General features: G+C 31.6%; 2 protein-coding genes across 3 annotated transcripts; both read left to right on the forward strand.

Annotated features, from left to right (window-relative positions):
* Positions 1-1949: 1949 nt before the first annotated feature.
* Positions 1950-3977, forward strand: LOC104750248 (alpha-(1,4)-fucosyltransferase). 2 transcript variants are annotated; one of them, XM_010472019.3, is made up of 3 exons: positions 1950-2801; positions 3457-3630; positions 3719-3977. In XM_010472019.3, the coding sequence occupies exons 1-3, from the start codon at positions 2340-2342 to the stop codon at positions 3749-3751; spliced, it is 669 nt and encodes a 222-aa protein (XP_010470321.2). In that variant the 5' UTR covers positions 1950-2339; the 3' UTR covers positions 3752-3977. The 2 variants fall into 2 exon arrangements, with proteins under 2 accessions (XP_010470321.2, XP_010470320.2); XM_010472018.3 differs by having other exon boundaries at positions 2038-2801; positions 3714-3977.
* Positions 3978-5042: 1065 nt separating this feature from the next.
* Positions 5043-9114, forward strand: LOC104750247 (photosynthetic NDH subunit of subcomplex B 2, chloroplastic). Its single transcript, XM_010472017.3, has 3 exons — positions 5043-5621; positions 5771-6208; positions 8770-9114. Exons 1-3 carry the CDS (start codon positions 5202-5204, stop codon positions 8965-8967), a joined length of 1056 nt encoding a protein of 351 aa, XP_010470319.1. The 5' UTR covers positions 5043-5201; the 3' UTR covers positions 8968-9114.
* Positions 9115-10840: the final 1726 nt, after the last annotated feature.

Raw genomic sequence — 10840 nt, forward strand, 5'->3', positions numbered from 1 at the left:
TGTTTATTAAATACTCATGCATCTCAATTTGTGTTTGCGGTGCAGGTAAAGGCAAGTGTGAACGTGGAATCAAGGCGATGAGGAGGAGGATGATTTAGTGTCTCATTTGTGTGTTGTTGGTTATTTATGGTTATGTGTTGGAACCTTGGTTAAAGTTATGATAGCTTGTTGGATAGAATGGTTAGGAATGTTATTATATTAAGGATATGTTGGTTTGGTATTGTTTGTACGTTTCCGCTGTGTAAGATGGTTATGGCTGGTTTAAATGATGTTTTGTGGTTTGGGTTGATTTAATTAAGTAGTATGGGATGCTTAATTATATATATAGTATTTTAAAAAAAAATGGGTCGGGTCGTTTCAATTTGGTATCAGAGTGTATACGGTTCTAGGATGGTCATGTGGATGTTGTGGAGCGGTTCAGAAAATCCATAGAAAGTGATTTATCAGTAATTTAATACTGTTTGGCACTAACATCATATTTTAATACTTGAAGTCTTGGGTGTATCCAACAAGAGATCAAATAAACCGTGATTCATTATTTCAAAACATAAAAGAGTTTGGAAACAACAAAATTTTAGCATTTGTTTTCAATACTTGGCCAATACCCGCATACTAGGTGTAGAAGCCGCTCGTCGTGCACAAGTAGGTAGAATTATAATTTTTTTCATATTTTTAATTTGAGTTCGTAATTTCTGATTGTTGAGATATACATATTATTGTATACTCGACAACTATTCCGTTGTTTTGGTTATGTTAGTATTGTCATATACATCTATAGGGTCTTTTTATTTGGAGGTAAATTACAAATACAATATTTGGTTTCCATTACAACGACATAATAGGTGCAAATACAATATTTTAGTTTCTAATTATGTATTGTTGTATTTTGGATGAAACAGGTGTTTTGTAGCCAAAAAGGAGTAAGAATGAGGAGTCACCCCAACCATAATCCGAAGGTGTAATTTTGCATAAGAATTACCTGAAGTCTTAACCCGAACTAGTGGAGCTAAGCACAAGAAGAGCCACCCGAAGCCCAACACGAAGAGGTGCTCGGCCCTAACTTCGGGCAGATGCTTTGGAATACAGTTGTTGCGTCTAGGTCAGGTGGTTTCCATATATAAAGTCTTTCCTATTTCGACAGCCACAACACGGTAAGACAGAAAGCGAGAGCTGCCGATAGAGGTTTAAGAGCCAATTTTACATTCTTACAAACTTTGTTAGGATTTCTTAATTTCTGTTTTACAATTCTTTTACTTAGATCTGTATTACATTCTACTTCTTTTTAATACATTAATTGCATTTGTTTTTCAATATCTTTATTATGCAATTCTTTTACATTCCTTCAAAATAAAAATGTAGATGATATTCTAAATCTAAAATCTAAAGTTTACATTTTTGTTATGTGTAAGATTTAAATTATCATTTAAAAAGAAGGTGCCATTATATTAGAACTTTAGGTACACAAATCATATGATTATTATATCTTTATATACTTTAAGAAATATTGTTAAAGTTTAACCATACTATGATGTGCCATATTACAGAAAATGCTATTATATTTAAATTAATTTAGTCACTAAAAAGATAAAAACTTATATTTGTTTATAAAATAATAAAACAATATTTTTGAAATTATTAATAAAATTATTTAGCAAATTCTATTTCTTATTTCATAAATCTTAGGAAACAATAACAAACTATTTATAGAACAATTACACAACTTAATTTTATTTATAAAACTAAGATTAAATATTTGTATATCTAAATCGTTTAATAATGATAAATATATTTTAAAACTAAGATACAACATTATTTATATTTTAAATATATATTTATATATTTATTTATGCAATGTTAAAACGTTAACTAGCTTTGATACCACATATTACAAAAAATGCTATTATATTTTAGACCTACTCCATCGGTAGTATCATACACGAGTTCTTAGTGTTTTGACTCAAAAAAATAAATCAGAAGGAAAGAAAAAATTCAAGGCGCCTCTAATATAGTTTACCCGATTGTCGTTTAAGAGATGATACGTGTCGGGTTGCCGTTGGTCGAAAGAATAATACAAAGGAAAAAAAAAACTGAGAAGCTCGATTTTATTTCTTTTCCCCTCTCTCTCTCGCGCGATCGAATTCACGAAACGCCGTGTGATATGTAATCGATGGATTTGGAATCAGGAGAAGGTTGAAGCCATAGTTGGAGATTTGGAGATGGATGCGATTTCAAGTTGGAGTCGAAATAATCGGAAGCACAGTTTGAGGATTTCCGGTGGCCGGACTATACTCCTCCGGCTTCGTCGAGGATTTCCGGTGGTTTGAGGATTCAATCACACCATGCCAATGAGGCACCTCAACGCTATCGCCGTTTTACTAATGATGTTCTTTACTCTCTTAATCCTATCTTTCACAGGCGTTTTAGAATTCCCAGCTGCTTCAACTTCGATCCCGACAACGAAATTACCTGATTCAACATCGGATCCGTTCAGTGACGTCCTCTTAGCTTATAAAAAATGGGACTTTCGAGTGGGTTGTGCTCGGTTTAAGGAGAATCATAAGGATTCTATCCGTGGCAATGTTAGTTCGGGTTCTTTACAAGTATCTGGTGGTGAGTTGGGTTGTGGTAAGCTTAAGATGGAGCATGTTAAGGTTTTGGTTAAAGGGTGGACTTGGATTCCGCATAATTTGGAAAATTTGTATTCTTGTCGATGTGGGATGACTTGTTTGTGGACTAAATCACCGGTTTTGGTTGATTCACCTGATGCTTTGTTGTTTGAGACTACAACTCCTCCGCTACAGGTATATTACTTGTTTGATGCAGGTTTTGTTAAAGCATACGTTTTGGAGAGTAGTTTATAGATTTGAATGATTAGGACAGGTTAGATCACACTTTCTCTTGTTTTTTTTTGCCCCCAAATTGCAATGTGATCGTGTGATGTCTGCTGCACTCTAGCTCCTATGTGGTGTGTTTAGGTTATTAATTCTTGGATTTGCTGTGGATGATTCTCTAAGCTGCATTTCAATGGATCTGATTGTGGTGTCATGTCTTAGTATGAAGCTTTTTAGGAATATGTTCTGGTTCACCATTAAGTGTTTATTGTGTTCAAGAGCTACTAGAGAAGATGTTTTGGTTTTGGGATTCACTCAAAGATACGAAAGTGTGCACATAAAGTTGTTGTTTTCTCCGGTTTTTATGACCGCCTATATGATTCAGGGATATTTTGGTTTAAAAACTTTGTGTAATGCTGTCCTGTCTTGACCAATTTGGAGATGGAGCTGTTTGTGGATTGATTTTGGAAAGTGGGGAATAGTTTTGGATGTTCAGGGAAAATTAAAATCTCATACGGTCTTACTTTTCCTCAAATATGATGTGGGATCCTTTAGTGTCAATATAGGTGATCTTTCAGTTATTGTAATCCCATTAATGCTGAGTTTCTAGTTTTCTTTTCCATAGAGACGTGTTGGAGACCCGCTCCGTGTGTTCATGGAGCTAGAGGCTGGAAGAAAACGCTCATACCATGAAGATATATTCATCAGCTACCATGCCAAAGACGATGTCCAAACAACTTATGCGGGTGCGCTCTTTCATAATAACAGAAACTATCACATCTCTCGACACAAAAACAATGTAAGTAAACCTGTTAAACTCCAATTCTATATGCATTTCTCTTTCATGTCCTCTGTTTTCTAATTGGAGTGTAACAACAAAAGCGCAGGGAAGTAGAACAATTGCTCCTGGAGCATCATAGTAGAGACGATGACGTGTGAATGTGATCACAAGTATAGCTTCATTGGATGGAGTTTCTTTTTGTATTAAACGATTGTGTGAGCTCTCTGTTTTCATCCTTCCACTTGGATAATAACAGCAGATTCTTTTGTTTTTTGTTTGTTGAAATCAAAGCTTTGATATTTTGTCTTAATGTTGATAGAGATTACTTGCAGTATATAGTAAATTGATTGTCAATATAAAAAAAATGTAGCTAATTGATGAATGCTATATCTTTCTAAAGGCCAACACAAAGAAGAATGCCATTAGAACAAGAAGCAGTTGTATGTTTAAAAATTAATTAAATGTAATATTTTCTATTTTTATAAAATCTGAAATGTTTACACATTTATATGACTTCTATTCTATTTAAAATTTTCAAATTTCAAAAAACAATATTTTAAACAATAAGAGACCCAAAATTAAAACCTACCATTAGAGGAGAAAAATTTAACTAAGAGATCATGGGTTCTTATATTTAAAACAAAACCCAATTAATTCATAAAAAAATCAAACAGTGTTTAAGAGACTCCAATTATGATACTACCGATAATCTTGCTCTTAATTAATCTAATAACTAAAAAAAGAAAAGTTTATATTTGTTTACAAAATAATAAAACAATATTTTCAAAATTATTTAATGAAATTATTTAACAGATCATTTTTCTTGTTTCCGAAATCTTAGAAAATAATAACAAACTATTTAATTGGCTAAAACTTATTTTTTATACCAATATTCACTATATAAACAATACTAAGTATATAATGTTGAAAATATACATATTCATATCTAATTGTAATTTCCACATATAAAGTTAATATATACAAACATGTAATACCAATAACTGCAATGGTGTTAATATTAATACCAATCACTATTGTTAATTTGGTATATTAAGATCTCTAAGCACGATCACATCAATTTGTAATACCAGATCACATGTTAATACATGTTTTGTTGTTTTTTTATAAAAAAATTATCGAATTTATAATTAAAGAATTTGATATTGCACCCATACCCAAATAGTAATACGGACCAAAATCGAAATCAGAGTATGAAATTAAAGAAATTAAATATTTAATTTTAGAATATATATAGAATAAATATTTTTTCTACTATTATTTTATAACAAACAAATTCAAATTTACGTAAATATTTTCCCATACGGTATCTAGTCATTTTGTATTTTTTGTTTTGTACAAACTTTTTAGGCCACAAGTTTTTATCAAATAAAAGGCTTTATTTATTATGGGTTAATTCCGGCTATTATCTTGTGGGTAAAAGTGTGTTATATGTTGAAGGACAACCACAGGCTAAGGAAAATAGTGGAAGAAAGCGGCGAAAGAAAACAAAGTTTGGCAAAAGATTAGGCTTTTTTCGGACTACAAACTTCACTCGTCTTATCTTTTCTTCTCCTTAGTACTCTCCATCAATGGCTTCTCTTATCTCTTTTTCTCCCCTCCCAAAACCAAAAGCCATAAGAAGTTCAATTTCAGCTCCTCAGACACTGACAATAATTGAGAGGCTTCAAGATAAATTCGGACGAAAGGGAATAAAATTCTCGGAATCAAACAACGTTCCTATGGTGGAGCTAAAGGTCAGAAATGGAAGTTCATTGAAGATGAGCTTATCAAATGCGCATGTGGTTTCATATAAGCCAAAGGTATACTGGAAAGACGAGGGGTTGGAGGAAGTCCTTTACACAGTTGACGGTGATGAGATTAGAGGTGGAGTTGGTGTTGTTATTATAAATGGAGAAGAAGCTACTGGACCAAAAGGAGGGTCTTCAGTAATCTCAGGATATGAGTGGAGTGTCAAGGATACTGATTCAGACGCCATTGATGCTGTTCAGGTGGTTGAATCCCTCCCCACCCCAAAAAAATAAAAAAATAAAATATGTATATTTATTTCAACTCTTTTTTGTTAATATATATATATATTTTAAAAAAATCTATCAAATCTTCTTGTCCACACTGATGATATCTTTGTGAACATTCTCAGATCGAACTGTGCTGTACGGTCGGACATCTCGACATAACCTATATCGTCTCTCTATACCCAGTAAGCATGGCTACAGCTCTGGTGGTGAAGAACAATGGACGAAAACCCGTTACCCTTAAACCGGGGATTATGAGTTACTTGAGATTCAAGAAACGGAGTGGGGCTGGAATTCAAGGACTAAAGGGATGCTCTTATTGCCCCAACCCTCCTTTGTCATCGCCTTTTGAGCTCTTGTCTCCTTCAGAGGCAATGAAGGTGGACTCTTCTGGGTGGTTTGCGTGGGAAGAAGCTGGGGAGAAGCCGGGGATTTGGGCAGTAGAAGATTCTGTGATTACACTTCTTGAGAAAAAGATGAGTAGAATATATGGTGCTCCTCCGGCTGAGAGATTAAAGGCAGTCTATAACACTCCACCTTCTAAATTTGAAACCATAGATCAGGTAATTCTACAAATATACATATATTTGGTACGATTTTTTTCATGCTATGTCCATTTCGGCATTTGGATGCAATCTGGATTGGAAACGAATTACATAGTAGAAAAGGAAAAAAATGTTTAGGATGCAAATCTGCTACCAAACTATTTAATATATATACCAAAATTAGATCTCTAATCCTGCGTGGTACGCGGGACTATAATGTTTTTTTGCTAATGTGAGCCGTTAAATATAATTATAATTATTCAACATTTAAAATATAAATTTATATAAATGGCAAATTTATTTTATTAAACGATATATAACTTATTTATTTCTTTTAACATTTTTTCACAATCATTTTTTTTTTTTGGTATACACTCGTCGCTTGCATCTACACTCTTTTCACATTCTATAATCTCACTTATAATATATTTATTATGAAGACATAACTTATCTATTTTCATATTTTTCATCTTCCGATACTTTTTTTTATCGGTTCAGCGATCATTACTTATTGATGTAGTCGTAAAAAAAAATATATCCACCATTTTTTGTGAAATATTTTGACAGTGTTGTACTAAAATTTTATTCCTAGTAACAAATATCATAATTGGACTCGTTTCTAGCTATAAAAATCATATTATAACATCAAATATTCTATTTTGACAAAAGAAAAATTATGTTCATCTATATAGTGTTCTTTTATTTTGATTCTCCTAAACCTACAAACTCATAAGATTACTCTAACTTTTAAATATGTGTATTTATTCAAAAATATAATTCTTGTAAAATTAATTTTAATTCTACAAAATACCTCTATGATTATAATTTTTTTAATTAGAAATAGCTTTGGAAAATTTATTTTTAGTATTTTCACAATTTTTCTTTTTTGGTGTGTGTGATGTTCAGAATATTTTTTTCTTCGATATGTTTTATTTCAAGTAATATTGTACCTTTCTCTTACATATATATATATATATATATATTATTTTAATTTTTGAGCATTTCATTAATATTTTTTTCAACTTTAATATATATATTATTAATAATCAGAACTCCACAAATATAGTTTTTTTAAATTAACCCTTGAAATTGAGTTGTATATTTAAAGAAAAATTTTCAAATTTAATCTATATATTATTTTAATTTTTGAGCATTTGATTAATATATATATATATATATATATATATAGTTAACTTTCCAACTCATGAGGTATACGTTTAATTACATCATTCATTTTTTGTTACTTCATATGCTTGGAGTTACGATAGATTTTGCATTTAGACAGAAAAAAAATTAAAATCTTGTTTTGGTTGCAATTTTGCAAAGTAGCAAAATTATGTTTTCTCGTCACAATTGTAGAATTATGTTTTAGTGCTTAAGTTGTAAAATTTCCTTGCACTACAGTAAAACCTCTATAAATTAATAATGTTGGGACCAAGATATTTTATTAATTTATAGTGATAAATTAATAATTATTATTTTATAGTGTAAATTAATAATTATTAATTTATAAGTATATTTTTAATTTTTTAATTTTTAAAAATTATAAATTGAGATAATTTTTGCAAAATAAGATTAAAATTTTAGATGTTGTAAATTTTATGGTATCAGAATTTAATTTGAAAAATTAAAAAATATTATTGACAATGAATTACAAATATTATAGACAAATTCACTTGTACACATGACATAAATATTCAAATTTATGAATAAGAATATCAATTATTGTATTTTAATAGTCTATCAAATTATCAAAATTTAAAAAATTTTAGCTGTTTTATGAAATGTTATAAACTATTTTATATCATTATTGTTTGAAGATGCAGAATAAAATTTGTTTTATAGATATGAGGTTTAAGAGAAACATACTTTACTGTATCAGCATATATATATATATATATATTTATATATATGTAAATTTACATGATTATTAATTTATGATATTATTGGGACCATATTTTACATAGGAATTTCAAAAAAAATATTATCTTATTATCTTATCAAATTTTGTTATTTTTTACACTGTCCCGACTTGGGACTAACAAAATTTATTAGTTTAAAGTATTTATTAATTTATAGAGTATTAATTTAAAGAGGTTTTACTGTATTTTGAACTTTTTGAGATTTCCTAGCAAACTTAAAAACAACAAAATTTTAAAACAAAAAAAATAACAAATGTGCAAAAAAAAAACATTTAGATTGCAAAAATCAATTTGAGAAACAAACAACAATAGATGTTTTTTTGTTTGTGAAAGATGGATGTTACATCCAAAGGCATATAACTAACGAGATCACTGTTAAAGTTCATGAGGTTTTTATTCAAAATCAATTGGTGAGGACAAATTTTTTCTTTCGTCTGGTAAAGAATAAATATTTGAGTATGTTTCTTATACAATGTTGTTACTTTTGAATTTTTAATTATCTACGATGTCTTACAAAACTTTCAATTCAAAAACTAATTTAATTAGCATATATATTTTATATATTATGTTGGATCTCAGTTTTTGCCTAAGGGAGTTTTTCTAACACAAACTTTGAAACAAAATCTGATTAGTTCGGAATTTAATTAAATCTTGCAGGGAAGAGGGTTGTTCTTCAGGATGATAAGGATAGGGTTCGAAGAGATGTATGTGGGATCCCCAGGATCGATGTGGGACAAGTATGGGAAGCAACATTACTTCTTGTGCACTGGTCCAATGTCAATGCTCGTCCCTGTCGATGTGGCTTCTGGAGAGACATGGAGAGGAGCAATGGTAATGGAGCATGATAATTTGTAAATTTCAATTACTATACTTCTGTCTTCTTCAATTTTTTTCTTCTCTGTTTTCTGTGCCAATCTTTTTTTCTTTGTTTTCAAAAATATGTTATGAGTATACTAGATCAATAAACAGAGACGAACTTAGTAAAAAAAAAAATTGATGTCATCATTTCTTTTCGTCTCAGCAAATCTATGTTGCTGATATTTATTTCTATTTTGTAAACAAAGCTAACTCAAAACAATGCGAACTCAAATTAACAACTAAAAACAGTTTTAAGATCAAGATTAAATATGTGAACTTTGGGCAAGATAAGTGATTTGGAAGATAGCTAATCAATCCTAAATGTCTAAGCAACAATCAATAACAAACCTATGGCTAACAACACTTAAGCAAATCAATTCATTTCCATGATAGAGATCCTATGCTAATCAAGCAATAATCAACAATTTCCAAAGGTAATCATAAGATAAGAATACATTAAAAACAAGTCTAAATACCACTAATCACCCTAATCATCAATTTGTATTGGCTAGAAATGCAAAAATCTCGTAAATGTTGGTTCAAAAATTTCATCAAACACCTTCTCGACATGGAAATCCTAATGTCTAGATTTAAAGCATGATCAAGGCTATCTAGCAATATTAACCCTAAACAAGATAGGAAACACATAAATAAAGCCCTAGACATCATAGATCTTTCATCTATCTTCCTATATACCTAGCCCAAAGTTCTATAGATCTACTCTCTCATCATCATGATCACACAAAGGAAAAAGCTTGATCTTTGTGAAATCATAATAAGAGATTATAGATGAGGAGATTTGAAGAAGAAATTTCTATTAAAAACTTGAAAATACTCAATCATTTAACAAACCAAGAGTAAACAAGTTTAAGAACCCTAAAAAGCTGCTAAATGCCTAAAACCAAAGATCAGTCTCCCCTAAATAGGGTTAACGTATTTATAGGAAAATAGAAGGGAGACAGGTCAACTCGAAACAAACTAGGTCAAACCCGAATAAAAGCTAAAACAAGTGTGGACTTAGGCTGCTACGGGGACAGCTTGGCCGATTCACATGGCCGATGGTGTCAACCGGGGAGGTCTTGGCCGATGGGTTAAACAGATGATAGTCCCTGGTCTTCTGCCACTTCTCCACTTCACTCTTCTTTGCTTCTTTTGCACCAAATCAACTCCAAATGCTCCAAATGTGATGAAGCCACTCCAAAATTCTGAGAAATAACCAACTAGATGCAAATGCTCTTAAAACAACCTAGAATGACAAGATTACGCAACAAAACTATGCAAAAACAAGGCTTAAAACCCAACAAAAACACATATATCAGGAATCTCTATCAGACACAATACTAGCAGATACACCATGCGATCTGACTATCTCCCTCATATATACTTCATACCCAAAACCGCTACTCCATCAGTTTTCTTGATGGCCAAACCAGGAACCAGATGCTCAACCTTCACCAGCTGGTAGGTGTCGCACTTTGCAACCCATTCGACTACGTCCTTCTTCATCCTGACCCAGTGATAATACCGCCTGACGTCACAGTACATCTTCGTCTCTCCTGGATGAATAAAGAACTTGCTCAAATGAGCCTCTCTCAGTATCTCCTGCCTCAGAACCTCACCCTTGGGCACAAAGACCCAACCATGCACAAGTATAATTCCATTAGCAGAGACCTGATACTCTGAACCTGTAGCATTAGAGGCATTCACCAGCCCTACATCAGTCTCATAAGCTAACCGCACTCTGCTCAACTAGTCCGCTTAATAAGATGCCTCCAAGCCCAAAGGCTCAGGTGTGATATCACACAACCTCAATGCACCAATCTCACCCACTAACGCCTCTATATCATTCTCATGAGCCGAAACCGCCCGC

Source organism: Camelina sativa, chromosome 16 (assembly GCF_030686135.1).
Source record: "Camelina sativa cultivar CO46 ecotype springtype chromosome 16, ASM3068613v1".
Classification (NCBI taxonomy): domain Eukaryota; kingdom Viridiplantae; phylum Streptophyta; class Magnoliopsida; order Brassicales; family Brassicaceae; genus Camelina; species Camelina sativa.